The 18,212-nt window shown below is 39.4% G+C and overlaps 1 protein-coding gene across 1 annotated transcript in view; it reads right to left on the bottom strand.

Moving 5' to 3' along the window:
- LOC134390105 (IQ domain-containing protein F5-like) overlaps positions 1-16,170 on the bottom strand; it is a 34,364-nt gene extending 18,194 nt beyond the window's left edge. Inside the window, exon 1 of the mRNA XM_063113399.1 lies at positions 16,123-16,170. Within this exon, the coding sequence (XP_062969469.1) occupies positions 16,123-16,170 (48 nt within the window). The remainder of the gene's footprint in view (positions 1-16,122) is intronic.
- Between the last annotated feature and the right edge of the window lie 2,042 nt (positions 16,171-18,212).

The following is an 18,212-nucleotide window of genomic DNA, read 5'->3' as shown; positions in this document are numbered from 1 at the left end:
TTTGCCCATTTTTAAATTGAGTTATTTGTTTTTTGCTGTTGAATTGTGTGAGTTCCTTATATATTCTGGATGTCAGACCTTTGTCAGATGAGTAGTTTGCAAACACTTTCTCCCATTTTATAGGTTGCCTCTTCACTCAGTTGATAATGTCCCTTGTTGTGCAGAAGCTTTTTAGTTTGATGCAGTCCCATTAGTTTATTCTTGCCTTAGTTGCCAATGCCTTTGTAGTCTTGTTCAAAGAAGTGCTGCTGACTCCCATTTCGTTTAATGTTTCCCCTATGTTTTCTTCTAGTAGTTTCATGGTTTTGGATCTCAAATTTAGGTCTTTAGTCCATTTTGAACTGATTTTTGTGTATGGCGAGAGATAATCTTCTGCATGTGGATATACAATTTTCCCAGCACCATTTATTGAAAAGGCACTTTCCCCAGTGTCCATTTTTAGCACCTTTGTCAAAAATTAGTTTCTGTAAATGCCTGTTTATTTCTAAGCTCTCTGTTCTATTCCATTGGTCTATTTGTCTGTTTTTATGCCAATACCATGCTGTTTTGGTTACTATAGATTTACAGTATATTTTTAAGTCAGGCAGTGTGATGCCTTCAACTTTGATCTTTTTGTTTAAAATTGCTTTGGCTATACGGGGTCTTTTGAGATTCCATATAAATGTCAAAATTGCATTTTCTATTTCTGTGAAGAATGTCATTGGTATTTTGATAGGAATTGCACTGAATCTGTAGACTACTTTGGGTAATATGGACATTTTGATAAGCATTAATTCTTCCAATCCATTAATAGGGGATATCTTTCCATTTATTTCTGTCTTCTTCAATTTCTTTTACCAATGTTTTATAGTTTTTGTTATAGAGGTCTTTCACCTACTTGGTTAAATTTACTTCTAGGTATTTCATTTTTTTGGAAGATATTGTGAATGGAATTGTTTTCTTGATTTCTTCTTCAGGTATTTTGTTGGTGGTGTATAGGAACACTATTAATTTTTGTGTGTAGATTTTGTATTTGGCCACTACAGTGAATTCATTTATTAGTTTTAGTAATTTTTTTATGGAGTTTTTAGGGTTTTCTATGTATAGGATTAAGTCATCTGCAAATAGGGATAGTTTGACTTCCTCCTTTCTGATTTGGATGCCCTTTATTTCTTTCTCTTGCCTTATTGCAATAGTACTGTCTAGAACTTCCAGTACTATGTTGAAGAAGAGTGGGGAATGTGGGCACCCTTATCTTGTTCCAGATCTCAAAGGAAAAGCCTTTCATTTTTGTCCATTCAGTATATTAGCTGTTGATTTGTCATATATGGCATTTATTGTATTGAGGTACATTCTTTCTATACCCAATTTCTTGAGTGTTTTTATCATGAAGTGGTACTGGATTTTATCAAATGCTTCTTCTGCATCTATTGAAATGATGTTATGTTTTTTCCCTTCATTCTGTTGATGTGGTGTATCACATTATTGATTTGTGTATGTTGAACCATCCTTGCATCCCTGGGGTGAATCTCACTTGATCATGGTGTGTGATCTTTTTAATGTGTTAGATTCAGCTCACTAGTATTTTGTTAAGGATTTTTACATCTATGTTCATTGGGGATATTAGTCTGTAGTTTTCTTTTTTGTTGTGTCTTTTTCTAGTTTTGGTATGAGGGTAATGCTTGGCCTTGTAGAAAGAGTTTGGAAGTATTGCCTCCTCTTCAATTTTTTGGAAGAGTTTGAGAAGAATTGGTATTAGTTCTTAAATAAATGTTTGGTAGACATTGGCAGTGAAGCTGTCTGGTCCTGGGGTTTTCTTTGTTGGGAGACTTTTTATTACTGCACCAATTTCTTTACTCATTTCTGGTCTGTTTAGGTTTTTAAGTCTTCATGATTCAGCCTTGGTAAGTTGTACATGTCCAGGAATTCATCCATTTCTTGTAGGTTTTCCAGTTTGTTTACATATTGTTGTTCATGTTAGTCTCTTAGGAGCCTTTGTATTTCTATGGTATCAGTTATAATACCTCATTTTTTATTTATTATTTTATTTATTGGAGTCTTCTCTCTTTCCTTCATTTGTCTAGCTAAAGGCTTACTGATTTTGTTTATCTTTTTGGAAAAAACCTCTCTGTTTTATCTGTATTTTATATTTTTTTAAATCTCTAATTCACCTTTTTCTGCTCTGATCTTTGTTATTTCTCTCCTTCTACTGATTTCAGGTTTGGTTTGTTCTTGTTTTTCTAGTTCCTTGAGGTGTAACATTAGGTTGTTTATTTGAAGTCTTTCTTCTTTTTGATGTAGGCATTTATTGCTATAAACTTCCCTCTTAGAATTGCTTTTGCTGTATCCCATAAGTTCTGTATGTTGTGTTTACATTTTCATTTGTCTCCAGGAATATTTTATTTCTCTTTTTGATTTCTTCTTTGATCCATTCATTGTTTACGAGCATGTAGTTTAATTTCCATGTATTTTTACAGTTTCCTATCTCCCTTCTGTTATTGATTTCTAGTTTTATTCCATTGTGGTCAGACAAGATAGTTGGTATGATTTCATTTTTTAAAAATTTGTTGAAATTTGTTTTGTAACCTAACATATGGTCTATTCTAGAGGATCTTCCATGTATTGCTGAGAAGAATGTGTATTCTGCAGCTTTTGGATGAAATGTTCTATAAATATCTGTTAGGTCTAATCCGTCTAGAATAGAGATTAACTCTAATGTTTCTTGGTTAATTTTCTGTCCAGATGATCTATCCTTTACTGAAAGAGCAGTATTAAAGTCCTCGATTATTGTTGTAGTAGAGTCTGTTTCTCCCATTAGGTCTTATAGTATTTGCTTTATATATCTGGGTACTCCAGAGTTGGGTGCATATATATTTAGAATTGTTATATCCTCTTATTGAATTGATCCCTTTGTCATTATATAATGACCTTCCTTATCTTTTTCTACTTTTCTTGGCTTGGAGTCTATTTTATCTGATATAAGTATAGCTACTCCTGCTAGTTTTTGATTTCCATTTGCATGAAATATCATTTTCCACCCTTTCACTTCTAGTCAGTGTGTGTCCTTACAGGTGAAGTGAGTTTCTTCCAGGCAGCATGTTGTTGATTCTTGTTTTGTAATCCATTCAGCCACTCTGTGTACTTTAATTGGAGAAATTAACCAATTTACATTTAGGATTATTATTGATACACAGGGACTTGTTACTGCCAGTTTGTTGCTTTTTTTCTGGTCTTGCTGTCTTCCTTTGTGATAAGTGATTTTTCTCTGGTAGTGTATCAGTCAGGGTTCTCCAGAGACAGAACCAATAGGATATGTTATAAATATATGAGGGGAGATTGATTAGGGGAATTGGCTCACACAATTGTGAAGAGGAGTCCCATGATATGCCATCTGCAAACTGAATACTGACAGCATGGCTCAGTCCAAGTCCAAAGGCCTCAGAACTAGGAAAGATAGTGGTGCCATTGGTGGAGGTCCTGGAACCCAAAACCGGAAGAGTTTCTAGCTCTGATGTTCATGAACAGGAGAGTAGAGTGTATATAAAGAGAGATTTGCCTTTTTTTCTCCATTTTTTTTTCTCTCTGGTCCTCCAGTGAATTGGATAATTCCCACCTATATTGAGGACAGTTCTTTCCTACCCAGTCCACTCAGGCTCTCACCCTCTTGGACACACCTAAAAAGATAGGGTTTCCAGGTTCCTCAGTATCCTTTAGTCTAATCAAGATGACACTTAGAATTAACCAACATAGGTAGTATATTCTGATTTCTTGCCATTTATTTTTAGTACATCTATTATAGGTTTTTGAATTATAGTTTCCACGAGGCTTACAAAAATCATGCTGTACTTACAACAGATTATTTTAAACTAATACCTACTTAGCTTTGATTGCTAAGAAAAGGAAAACACCAAAGCCAACTCTATGCTTTGACACCCCTCCCCACACTTTTTGACATTTTGTTTCAGGTTACATCTTTTAATATTGCCTATCTCTTTTACATTGTTGAATTTATTATCTTGTTGGGTTTGTTATTTAGTCTTCATAGGAAGGAGATAAGTGTATCGGTCATGGTTTAAAAAATGAAACAAAATTACACCAGACTTTCTTATTCACCACACTTCGTTCACCACACTTACAACATTGGAATATTATGAGAATGTCTGCATATTTACTTTACTAGTGAATTTTATACCTTCAACTGTTTTCTTGTTACACTTTAGCATCATCTTCTTTCAGCTTGAAGAGCTCCCTTTAACAGTTCTTGTAAGGCAGGTGTAATATTGATGAATTCCCTTAGCTTTTGTTTGTCTGGAAAAGATTTTATTTTTCCTTTGTATCTGAAGGTTAGTTTTGCTGGATACAGAATTCTTGGTTGACAGTCTTTTTCCTTCAGCACTTTGAATATATCATCCCACTCTCTCCTGGCGTGTGGGGTTTCTACTGAGAAATCTGCTAAGAACCTTATTGGGGCTCCATTGAATGTTATGTGTTTCTTTTCTCTTGCTGCTTTCAGTGTTCTTTCTGTCTTTGGTTTTTGATAGTTCCATTATGATGTGCCTTGGGGTGCTTCTCTTTGGATTAAACTTAATCAGTGGCCTCTGAGCTTCCTGTACCTGAATATTGTCATCTTTCTCCATAATTGGGAAATTTTCAGCCATTATTTCCTTAAATATACTTTCTAGGTCTCTTCCTTTTCATCTCCTTTGGGCATACCAATTATGCATAGGTTATTTCACTTGAAGGAGTCCCATAATTGCTGTAATTCTGTTTCATTTTTTTCTTATTCTTTTTTCTTTTTGCTCCTCTGAATAATTTTGTATGTCTTGTCTTCAAGTTCATTGGTTCTTTCCTCTATTTGGTCGAGTCTGCTATTGGACTTTCTATTGAGCTTTCCCATTCAGATAACATATTCTTTATATCTAGAATTTCTATTTGATTTTTTTTAATTGATTCTATTTCTTTTTTCAAGTTTCTTTTTCTTCTCCTGGATTGTTTTCTAAATATTATTTAATTTTCTATGTGTATATTCTTGTGCCTCCCTGAACATCATTAACAGGATTGCTCTAAATTCTCTGTTACATATTTCATAAATCCACTGTCTTTCTGGGTCCATTTCTGGTACTCTTCTGGTTCTTTTGGTGGTGTCATATTTCTCTGCCCTTTCTTGATCTTTGTGTTTTCACACTGATGCTTGCACATTTGAGAAGACAGCTATCTCTTCCAGGTTTTATAGGTGCTCTTTGTGGTGTGAGACTTTCACCACTCAATATCAGAACTTTGAATCCAGTCTGTGGTTTTTCTCCATCCTGTGATGGACTAATAGCAACCACTAGCACTTAAGCACAGCCCTGGAACTAATCTGCTGTCCTCAGATTAATTCCAAAATTGGGAGAAACTTCCTGCAGTGACTGGAACTTGAACTGTGTGCCTGAGCTAAATTGCTTACTGCTGTTTCTCAGGCTGGGGAAAGCTTTCTGAGTGGACTGGATTTTAATTGTCAGCCTTCTGGTCACTCTCAGGTCATGTGGAGTCACCACAGACACAACTGGGATGTGTGGAAATCCCAGCCTGGGACTGGGTCTTTCCTGCAAACTGCATCCCCTGCAGTTCTATCACACTGACCAGTCTCCACTGTGTGGTGCCTGTGCCTATTGGAAGGCCGATTAGCTGCCTACACTGCTCTCTGATGTGCCCCTGGTGGGCCAGCCCTCCCTCCTGGCCATGCACACATTTTCCATGAGGCAGGTCCCACATGAGCACCCCACAAAAATTCACTGACCCTTGGCTGAATCCTTCCTCCTATAAGCTATGGTCTTTCCCTCCTATGCAGGCACTGGGGAACCTTGCGAGCAGCTTTGCTGGTCTGGGAAATGGGATGGTGCACTCTGAATTTATTTATTTATTTATTTTGGTCAGCAGTCACAGCACCTTTTCCCCAGTCAGGTTTTTTATTTTTATTTTTATTTATTTATTTTTTTTAACACAAGCAGCTCCATTTTTATTTTGAAAACTTTCACAAGAGAGAGGGGAGGGGGGAGAGAGAGAGAGAAATGGAGAGAGAGAAACAGAGAGACTCAGAGAGACAGAGGAACAGAAACAGAGGGAGATGAAGCTAAATTGAGACATGACCAAAGGATTGCCAACCTAAATTTGTCTGAAAGCTTAAATGATGGAGCACCAGCTTTTTTAGAGAAAAGAGGAAAACAAATGGTCAGATAAGTCAAATTCCAATAATGCATAGAGCTAAAATGGAACCTATTCATTTTAGGCAAAGACATAGAGATCTTGGCTATATACTAAGAGGACACAAAGTAACACAAAGTTGGGGATGAGGTACTAGAAAAGGTAGAATTTGCCCAAAGAAGAGAAGAGAAAAGGAAGAAGTGGTCTCTTCTAAAGTCCATGAAGTTGTCAAGTGTGCAAATACTTTATCAGTGAATGCAAGGACAGGTGGGAATTCCAGCCATCAGGGACATACAGCCATGAGGGAGGATGTCAAGTCATGAATGAGATATCCAGCCGTGAGTGAGGGGATATACCCATGAGTGTGGATGTCCAACCATGCATGGAAAGATATGCAACCATCAGTGGATATGTCCAGTCACTGGTGCAATATCCAGTCATGAAGGGGGTATCCATCCATGAGTTTGAATGTCCAGCCACGGGAGGATGTACGATCATAGGTGGAGATGTATAGCCACTGGTAATTGGTATAATGTCCTGACATATGTATGGGGATGTCCACACACTGGTAGAATGTCCAGCCATTGGGGAGACATGTCCAACCACGCAGGAGGCACGTCTAACTATGGATGGGGACATCCAGCCATGGTGAGGATGTTCAGTAATGGAAGGCAGTCCAGCCATTGGGGTGATACTCGGTCATGATTAGGATATTCATCCATGAGCAAAAATGTCTGTCAGTAGCCCGGCTGAGCTAAAGAGAGCTGAGCTGAGAGGTGTCAGAATAGATTATTAAGACAACAAGCCAGAGGCCAGCAACAACAGAACCACTGCTGGAAGCCATCAGGCTCCTGAGCTGTGGAGAGGGGCACTGTGGTGCAGGCACGTGAGCCTCAGCTCTGCCCTGCCCCCTCCCCCACCGCCATCAGCAACTAGGCCAGCGAACAAGACAGCTGTGAGCCACTTCCACCCTCCCTCTCCCACCCCTCTGCAACATCTCAGAATGTAAAAAAATAATAATAAAGAAAAAAAAGACAAGTCAAAATGAAAGTAACAGTCAAGCTTTTACTTACTTACTGTGATAGTATACGCAAGAAGCTAAACTGGAGAAAGTACTGACTCTCCTTTTCCCCCCACAGAACAGCACACCAGTCAAGGGTCAGGTGGATCAGCATAGACACAAGGGGTCTCACGGCTGAGGGAGCCCTAAATAACAGACTTCTGCAGTTTTATGAACCCAGGCACTGGGAGGAGGGAGAGAGTGAAGGGCTAGGAATGGAAACATACGGAGTACTGAGTCAGAGGGGAAAAAATGTCTTTAAGAGCCCCCTTCATTAAATATGTCATTGTTAGCCTGAACCAGATGTCCTTAAAGACTGAAGACTTAAAGACTTAGTGAGACATGAAAAAACAGGCTAGCTCTTTATTAGGAAAGGGAGCCAGTTTTCCTCACAGGGCCTCTTTGCACCAGGATTTCAATGTGGATCCCAACTGGTTGAAAGTGATTTCACATTGTTCCTGGCAAAGGCTTTGGGTCCGGAAGGTGTAGTATCAACAATGGGCGTGGATCACACACCACAGCACTTGGCAGAGGTGTGGATGGATGCACCACATGCAAAACAAAACTGTAGCCTGCCACCTGGTTTATATAGAACCCCAGCCTCCACCTCCAAGCTGCCATCCATTTCTGTTTCAGCAGCTTTGCCAGTCTTGGTCTCAGTCAGCACTAAATGATCAAAGTCATGAGCATAGCATATGGCAGTGCCCAGCACTTCAGTGTCTCATACCAAGGCAGAATCTTCATGGCTCCTTTGTTCTGCTGTGCATTGTTTGGTCTTTAGAAAGCCACGCCTAGCTACTTAGAGAAATAACTATGCACAACTCATCCCCATTATCTGCCAAAGAGGGGCCCTATTCTCTCTTTTAACAATCAACTCCTCCTTGAATAATTCCAGAGAAGTGGGAAGGTACCAACCTAGAAGTCCTGAGTTTGTATCCTGCTTCTAGCAGATGATGACCATGAGTGCATACATCTTCATCTGAAAATGGAAATACACCTGTCCTGTTCTCACAGATGCAGGATCTAGGAGAAAGCATGTAGTGACCTGGAGGATGACCATCGCAACCCGAGGAAGCTTGTTCATGATACCAAGACCCTTTGGATTTCTCGAAAACTTGGGGCCTTGACTTTGTTATTTTTTGCCTTGATCTTTTATTCCTTTTTTTAAAAAAAATATTTTCTGCCCTTATCTCTATTATTTTTCTCTTTCTACTTTTATTAGGTTTACATTGACTTTGTAACTTCTTAATAAGGATAATTAGCTCATTACCTTTCCTAATGCATACATTTGAAATAATAAATTTCTCTCTAAGCAAGTTTTAGCTGCATCCCACAATTTTTGATACGTAGTATTTTGTTATAACTCAGTTCAAAATATCTTCTAATTGCTATTTTGATGTCTTCTTTGACTTTTGAGTTATATAGAGGTATATTGCTTTATTTCTAAACATTTGAAATTTTCTAATTGTCTTTGTTATTATTGATTTCTGGCTTAATTCAATGGTGGTCATAGAACATAATCTGTATAATTTAAATTCTTCAAAACTTGTTGAGACTTGCCTTATGGTCCAGCATATGGTCAATATTGGTACACATCCCATGTGTGCTTGAAAATAGTGTTCTATACATGCTTACTAGATCAGTGCTGTTAATTGTGTTTAAATATTCCATATCCTTATTTACTATTTTTTTTCTTTTTATTTCATCAGACACTGAGATAAGTGTGTTGGAATGTCCCACTATATTGTGAATGTGTATATTTCTCCTCGTGGTTCTGTCAATTCTTGATTTATATATTGTGAACCTATGTTATTAGATGCATACAATTTTAGAATTGCTATATCATCCCTGTAAGTGAATATTTATCATTACAAAATGAGCATCTTTATTTATAGATGCTTTTGCCTTATAATATGCTTTGATATTATTAATTATACCAACTTCCTTTGGTTAGTGTTGCATGGTTTTTAATTTTCAGTCTTTTAACTTTCAATCTTTCTAAATCTTTGTGATTTCATTTGTTTCATCTGGTCTGTGTTTTTTTCATCTCTATCTATTCTTCTTTTGGTTTGGTTGTTTTTCATTATTTCATCTCCCCTGCTCCCCCCTTAACCTCATTAGCTTGGATGTTAAACACTTTTTAAAAACTATTTGTTTAGTGATTACCTTAGACCAGCACTGTCCAATAGAAATATAACGCTTGTTGCAAATATAATCTGTGAGCCATATACAAGTATGTAATTTTAAACTTTCTAGTAACCACAGTAGAAAAAAGAAAAAGAGACAGGTGAACTTAATTTTAATAATATATTTTATTTAATTCAATGTATCCAAAATATTATCATTTCAACATGTAATTAATATTAAATTAGTAATAGTATCATATTCTTTTCGAAATCTGGTTTATATTTTACATTTATAGCACATCTCAGTTATCACTAGCCACATTTCCAAGTGTCAATAGCCACATGTAGATAGGGGCTACCATATAGAGCAGAGCAGCCTCATAAAGAATACAGTATGCATCGTTAACTTATCAAAATCTAATATAAATGCAATACTTTTACCTTACCTCTTCCAAGATAATTCAAGGAGCTGAGAACATTTTAACTTCATTTAATTCCCTCCCCAAATTACACAATTATGTTTAATGTAGTCCATATTCATTTAGATTTTCCCACATACTTATTATTTTCATTGATCCTGAATCTCTGCCTGCCATCTAGGCTCTTTTTCTTTCTGCCTGAAAAATATCCCTTAGTTACTCTTTAAGTGTTGGTGTACTAGTGAATCATTTCCTCAATTTTTGTCTAAAAAGGTTTGTTATCACCCTTATTTCTGAAGGCTAGTTTAAACAAGTAAATCAGTCATTATTAATTTTCTTTCAGTACTTCAGCAGTGTAATTTTTCTGTCTTCTTTCTTCCGTCACTTCTGTTAAGAAGTCAGCTATTAGTCTAATTGTTGCTCCTTTGAAGTAATCTCATTCTCTATCTTTTTGACAGTTTTCTCTTTGTCTTTGGTTTTCAACAGTTATGTGCCTATTTGTAGTTTTCTTTTTAATTTTCCCTGCTTGGGATTCATAGTGCTTCTTGAATCTGTAGTTTTATATCTTTCCTCCATTTTGTAAATTTCTCAGCTATTATCTCTTCAAATATTGCTTTTGCTTCATATTCTCTCCTCTTCTGGGATGACATTCTAATTATAGGTATTTGATCTTTTCATTGCATCCCCATGTCTGTTATCCTCTCTTTTGTATTTCCATCCTTATGTTTGTGGTTTCTCTTGACCTATCTTCCAGTTCATTAATTCTCTCTTCATCTCTGTCTAATCTGCTGTTAAATTCACCCATTGAATTTCTAATTGGGTTTTTATTTTTTTATGGTCTAAAATTCCCATTGGACACTTTTGAAGTTGATTTCAGTTTTCTGCTGAATTCTCATTTTGTCTTCTATTTTCTTTAACATATTAAGCATAGTTATTTTAAAATTTATGTCATAATCTGGATCCTCTGTAAGTGTATTTTTGTTGTCAGTTATTTCTATTGTCTTAAGTTTGTTTATTTTTATTGAGAGTTAGATGTTGCATAAAAATTTTTTTTTTTCAAAATAAATTGAGGTCTAAGATGATGTTATCTTCCTTCAAAGATGATTTGCATTTGCCTATGGCAAGTGGCTGGAGCATTAGCAATCCTGGATCACTTTAACCCAGTTTCAGAGATTGGGATGTAAAGCTGGGCTTCCATCATTAGAGATGCTGATTTATTTTCAATTCACCTTTCTCCTTGTATGGTATGCCCCTCTTGGCTCACAACATTAAACACTAGGCAGTTGTGTGCCCGCATCCTTGGCAGGCCTAGTCTCTAACTTCTGTGCCTCATCACAAAGAAGATGTCAAAAATTCTGCTCAAAATTTCAGCTCCTTGGCTATTCATCTGTTTCCTCACCACCACTCCCACCACCTCTACCACTCCATAGTAATGTGAGGGACAAGATTCTAATGTTGAGTTGACCCTTTTTATCTTTGGATTCTGGGTCCACACTGACGGCACTACTAAGAACCCTTAGGACACTTAATGTTTCTGATATTAACAATCTGGGTTTCTCTTATTTGTATGGAACATAAATTTATCTTCTGCTCCCCTTAAAATATTTCTTCAACTTTCTCAGTTTCAATTATAGTTACCTATTCATTTTTGTATAGTTGATTTTATAGAGAAAGACATGGATTTGCATAAAGTACTGTTGTTTCTCTTTTTGGCTTAGAACAAGGACATCCACAGACCAAGCTTCCTAACTAGTCTCTGAGTCTAAGAAGTTCCAAGGTCCCTCTCATCCTGGGATAATCACAGGATACTCTTGGAACTGGGTGGATATGGTTATGTCCTCTATCCAATGATAAATGCCCATAGCTTGTTTCTAGATGGCTCAGTTACCTTGCATGGAAAAGACTATGGGAAAATTATGAGATCAAAGTGACTACAGCCCAGGGATTAGGATGCTGGCTACATAGTTGAGCCTTCTTCAGGAAGAGGCTCTCTGGAAAAGGATGTAACACATAGGTTAGAGGTCAAAAAAATATATGGCACCTGAATCTCATTACTCACCAGGTTCCCCTCCTCTGCGGTCCATCCACAATCTCTTCCTTACATAGTCTTTTAAGAAAACAAAAAGGGCCAAAGCCAAATTGCCACATAGCTGGCCCTGATTCCCTGTCCTTGGGTCTAGCTTTCTTTCCTTTCCTTCTGTGGGCTCTTGAGGATGTCCCTCTCAGTCAAATCTAGATGTTGCCCGGCATGCATCTCTCCAGCTGTCCTTAATGATTCGTAGAAAAGTGCATTTTGTTTTCAAGGTTTCATACATGGGGAACAAAAATAACAAGGTGAGCATTGTGGGCATTGTTACAAAGTTTATAACATTCATAAAGTATCCATTTCCAAACCCCTGCTCCTTACTACACATGAGATGGTACAGGAACCCCAAGTATCCACATGCTTGTTTTACAATCTCACCTGTAATGCTGGCACCTCCATTGTCTTCTAGAAGAAACCAGGCACCTCAAGATTAGCTGTGAGAGCCAGTGCAAGGTAGACAGACAGATTTCACCAGGACTTCCTGGCAGACCAGGTTCTCCTGGACTTTACCCACCCATCTACATGTCCACTGTGGCACTGGATCATAGCTGTGATGAGATAGAATGAAATTTTACTTTTACCTTCATACAAGAAGCATGGCTTTCCTTGGGCTAGCTCACGTGATGGTCAATACAGGATCAATACAGGGAAGAGGGTGTTCTGGAAGGTGCAGGATAAATGGAGTCATGAAACGGAGCATCTCAAAGACCTGACTGGAATGCAAGGGGCCCACCCAAGACGTTAGTGGCATTCACTCTGGACTACTCTCTCCGGTTTGGTTAACTTTTTTATGTTCTAATTACTACCATTTCATTATGACCTCTATTCTTTTTGTTTTCTCTGCCTTCAAACATTGATTGTTTCATAATTTTGACCTACCCATGACCACACATGACCCCTCAAGCATCTATGCCTATGATCCTCAGCTCTGCTACTTTCTGCCCAATTGTCTCCATTTTTCACAATTCAAAGTAGTGTTTCATGTGTTTTCGAGAACAAAGCTCTACATTAAATTTTTCAAGCGTCCTGTTATAATTTTTCTGTGTGCTTGATCCATGAGAGTGTGAAATAGGTGTAAATGTAGAATTTCTACTTCTCTCTGAAATTCTATCAGTTTTTATTTATCTATTTTGAAGTTATGTTATTGAGTACATACAAATTCCCAGTTATTATAGCTTCTTAGAATAGTGTTCCTTTTATGTATAAAGAGCTAGAGGTAAATATTTTAGGCTTTGCTGGCCATTCAGTCTCTGTCACAGCTACTCAACCTGGCCGTTGTAGCTCAAAAAGAGCCACAGACAATATGTAAACAAAGAAGAATGATTGTGTTCCAATAAATCGTTATTTATAAAAACAGATAGTGGGTTCAATTCAATTCAAGTGCCATAGTTTGCCAACCCCTGGTATAAAACATCTTCACTCCTTTTAATGTTTAAATTGTTTTGTTATAATAGCTTTCTTTTGCTGGAAATTTGCCTGATGTATCTTTTTTCAATCCTTTTGTTTTCACACTTTCTGTTACTTTATTTTAGATGTGTCTCTTATAAACATTACATATAGAGATCCATTTAATATATTTAATACAACTTCTGATCAAGATGGCAGAATAGACGGTCTCCAGCATCACTCGCTCCCACAATCAATAAATTTACGACTATTAAAAAGCAACGACTGCCACACTGAGCTAGAACTTAGGAGAAGAGGAAGAGAGACCTACAGAGCTCATGAAGGTGGGAGAACCCGCGATGAGAGAAAGAAAGGACCGCTCTGACTATTTTGAGCCCTGACCACTTCAAGGTAGGCCCTGGTGAGCACACGGAGCAAAAGCTGGCAAAAGCCATAGCTGTGCCCTTTGTATGAAGTTGCTTGGAGGATGCGGGGTGCAGAGGGCTTTGGTGGTCCCCAGGCCAGCTAGATCACTAACAGTGTACCCGTGGACCCACACAGAAGCAAGGGGGCACAGATAACTGAAAAAAGGAGCCACTCAGAGGCCAGTGAGTCATTGTAAGGGACTGGCACATGGCCCGGCCCATGGGAAGTGCTTGGAATGCAGGCGGTGGGGGACACAGGTCCCCTAGGGGATAATTGGGGCACAGCTTGGACAGCTGATCTGTCCTCCAGTCAGCACAGGATCACTCAGTGGAGACTGGTCAGGAATACAGAATTGCTGGGGTTGCAGTTTGCTGAAAAAAGTCAGACCCAGACCAGAATGTCCACACAACCCAGGTGCACCAGACCTCATAAGACCCAGAAGTTTACAAGGTCAACAATTAAAACCTGAGCTGCACAAAAAGCCTTCTCCCCAGAGAATCACCAGCAAAGCAGCAACTTAGCTCAACCACAGGGCTCAAGTACTTGTCCCCACAGGAAGTTCCCCCATTTTAGAAGTAAGCAAAGGACAACAAATTAGTTCCAGTGCAGAGTTTAAGTGGTGGTTACAGCAAATAATCCAACACAGAACTGAAAGAAAAAACAGAAAACCCACAGATTAGAGACAAAATTCTGATAACCAGTAAAGATCTACCACCACCAAAGAACACCTACAAAACCTAAAAGGACCTGAAGTTCCTGGGCTCCCAAGCTGGGGTGGGGAGAAGCCCAAGGGCCTCAGCGAAGGGCTCCCGCCCAACCCTAACATCTGCATCCAGCCCAGTGATGACCACCAGGCTGCTGCAGGATGGACCTGGGGCTCCTCAGCTGGGGTAGTGGGGGGCTAAGGGCCTAAGCCACACACCCCTGACATCCACATCCAGCCCAGCCACAACTGAGCTGCTGCCAGAAGCCTCCTGGGCTCCTCTGCTGGAATGAGGGGGAGTGCCACAGGCCTCAACCATGCCCCCCTCTCCTCTTCTTCATCCTCCCACCCTATTCCCCTTCCTCTTCCCCTCTCTCCCTCCACCCCAACTGCTCCACAACAACATCTTAGAACTTAAAAAAATAATAATAAGTAAATTTAAATATATATATATTTAATTCAATTTATCAGCTTGCTTTTTAATTGTTGAGTTTAACCTATTGTACTTATTGTGAGTACTGATCTGTTTGAACTTATTTCTGTCCTCAGTCTAAAGATTCAGCTCTGTCCCACCACTAAGAAGTTAGCAATCAAACTCAACACACAATAGACTTTAATCTAGCACTAAGTTTCCTTAGCTCTATAGAAGATACAGGTCAGGAAATCATCATGCCGGGCAATCTCCTCAGGAGTTCCAGCAACTATTCACATATGCAGATGCTTGTTCCTCCCCCGCTTTCACCCTCGAGAGGCAAGGGGGGGTGCAAACGATTGCCAGGGACAAGGTCAAGGTGTGCATGGTTCACCTTGACACAGGGAACCATTACCTTAGTTTTCCACTGGTCTCTTATATCACACAGATACATAATCAGCATTACAATTTACAGCTCTACCAGTCCAGAGGTTTCACAGTAACCAAGTTAGATAACCAGACCCAGGTGCATGGCTTTCTGTCAAGCACACACATGGAACATGACAAGAGAAAACCAAGGCCAAAATCTGACTGATCCAAAGTCTGAGTGAGCCACTTTAAATTCAGATAGTTTATTAGTTACATAGACAAAGAAAGTAAGATAAGTCAAAAGTGCCAGCTCCCTGTGGTTCTTGTCTCACACAACAAAAGGAATGACACAAAAGGGGTCCGATGACTGCAACGCAAGTTGTGGGACACGCTGTTGCTACACAGCCAATTCTAGACTGCAGCTAAGTGGTCTTATATTCTGTAGCTCTATTCTGAGGAGGGTAGGCCAGAAAGTTCCACACTTCATCAAATCCCAGGAGGAGGTCAGAAGCTGTCTCATGACAGACTCCCAAGGAAGATAACGGGCCTCAGAGCAGTTCCCTACCAGACCCCGTCCTCTCCTATTCCAGGAGGATCTCAAGGTTTTCTGCCAAGACTCAGATTAGCTGGGTTTCAAGCCTTTGTCTTTGTAGTGTATGGGGATATGTGCAAGGGATGGCAAAGCCATTCCCCTAAATTCCGTTCCCTGACTTCTACGTATCTAGCTAAGCATTCTCAGGAGCCTAGGCTACCCTATCAGACACCCTAATTAGTTGTACAGATTGGGGCATGAATAAATCCATTTTATTTGTTTTAGGCAACATTGGATGAGAGTGACCTTAACTATGATTCTTAGCAGGGCAATCAGGCCCATTTACAATACTGGCTGCAGCCAGGCTTCCCATCTGGAGCCAAGCCAGCTAAATATGTCATTAGTCCAGATACAGCAAGCAGTGTTGGCAATAGCACATACCCAACCTCCACTGGCCAGCAGGAAGTCCGGAGCAACATCGTTGTTCATTACCACTCACACTAGAAAGTTTAGAACAGTTAGTAGTGTGTGAAAAACATACAAGAGTCTAAAAATGAAAGGATGAGGCTAAAGGGAATCCCAGTGGTGTCCAAAACGTTAATCTTGTTTTGTTGTCTTGAATGAATCCTGTTCCTTTCTGGCTGTTGGGAGGTTTTGAGAGGTTTTGGATTAAGATTCTTCATTGGTCAGTGAGGGTGGTGGTGCAGTCTGGGTTAGGTTGGCTGGATGCTCTTCAGACAAGAGCTGAGTGATATACGGTTCTTCCCTCCACTTCCGACTGTCCAGGGTAGTGTTCTCTCCTTGGTTCAGCAGATTCTTCCTTATGTACCTTGCTCTGTCCTGGAACACCTCCCACCTCCTGACATGTGGACTGCATCAGAACCACCTTAGGAGTTGTTACCTCATATTCACGATCCGACTCTTTCCAAGGAAATGGTCTCTAAGAAGGCAACCTGGAGGTCACCTTTAGAAGCAAGAAAATCTGCTGGAAAGGTTCAGGCTCACTTTTTTCCTTGACTCACAAGGTCCTGCCTCATTGCTGGAAAATTCTCAACCATTGTCTCTAGGCATTTCACATCTGCATGCCGCATCTTTCTGACTCCATCCCCTATCCCTCTTCCCCTCCCTTACTGTGCTTCTGCCACACCAGCCTCTTCAGTGTTCCTCAAACTTGCCTTGACATTTGACTATCCCCCGGATGGCTGCTCAACTTTCTCCCTCCCTCCTTCCTTCACCTTTTAGCGAAGCTGTCTCTAACCACCCAGGTGAAACTGAGATCTCCTCTCCATCCCAGAATGCTCCAACTCCCTTCCCTGCTTGACTTTTCTCCATAACAAGTATTACCATATAAACACTCTCTGTAAAGCTGCTCTGTAAGTGCAGGAATCGTGCCTGCTTTTTTCATCACTGGGATCTCAGCCCCTACAACATTGTCTGGCACATAGTAGGAGCTCAATAAATAAGTATTGAGTGATTAAATTTGGTCTAATCCAGTTAAACAACCCTCTCCCCCAACCCTCAGCATAGGCCACTTAGCTCCAGGTCATAGACAAGTGCCTGCCCTTGGCCACAGAGCTTGGTCATGATTCCAAGCAACACTAAGCTCAGTGTTCTAAGGTCTGTTAATTCATTCCAAAAGTACCGCATCCCGACTATGTGCCAGGGACCATCATAGGCATTTGTTAAAGCAAAGGATAAGACAGGCAAAGCACCTCTGGCACAGAGGTCACATTCTGGTGAGGGAGCCACCAACATATGTGTTTTCAATAACTTGGGAAACACAGCAATTTGTGACTGCTGTGCACTGAAAAAAGAGTTTATGGACCACATTGCCTAGTTCTAACAATGCTAATCCTTACCAACATTAGGCAAGTGCATTGAAAAGATTCTTACAAAAAAACCCTAGACTGAAATGTTACTAAACCAGCAAGCACAGGCAACCACAAGAAACTCTGACACTGATACTTTTCTCCCCTAGAGGGAGCTCCTCATCAACCAAATTAAGATGCCATGGACAATGCTTTTAGAAAACAGATGTTTTGAAATGTTTATTTATGTGATTTTGTTGCCAAAAGAATTGTGATTCACCTATAAAGACCCTTATAGCTGAACACTTAAAATGTTAGAAATACAATCTCCTCACTTACTTATCGCTTAGTTATCTTCCCCCCAAAAGCTGTGTTGGTTTTGGATTCATTTGTTAAAAATATAAAAATGTGACACCTTCTGATTGGTTTGTTGAACAACTGATTATCATTAGGGAGTATGGAATTTTCTAATCAGACTTCGATAAAAACCTTTGCATAATCGGTGAATGCAACTGGAAAGTGAATGTCCTAAATTAGGGGGCAGAGCCATCAATGCCATCTTCCCTCCGAGTTGCAGATCTTTGTGAGAGCCTTTTCCAGTTTTAACAGTCATTAAAATTAATATTAAAGGGAACTGAGTTTAAACTCCAGACCATCAGATCACTGTAGGACAAAGGGTTAAGCCAGGACTTCTCCAAACAAAAAAGAAGAAAAGCCAACCAC

The sequence above is a fragment of the Cynocephalus volans genome, chromosome 11 (genome assembly GCF_027409185.1).
Source record: "Cynocephalus volans isolate mCynVol1 chromosome 11, mCynVol1.pri, whole genome shotgun sequence".
NCBI lineage: Eukaryota > Metazoa > Chordata > Mammalia > Dermoptera > Cynocephalidae > Cynocephalus > Cynocephalus volans.
The sequence above is the reverse complement of the archived record's forward strand: the minus strand, read 5'-3'. Positions and strand labels throughout refer to the sequence as shown.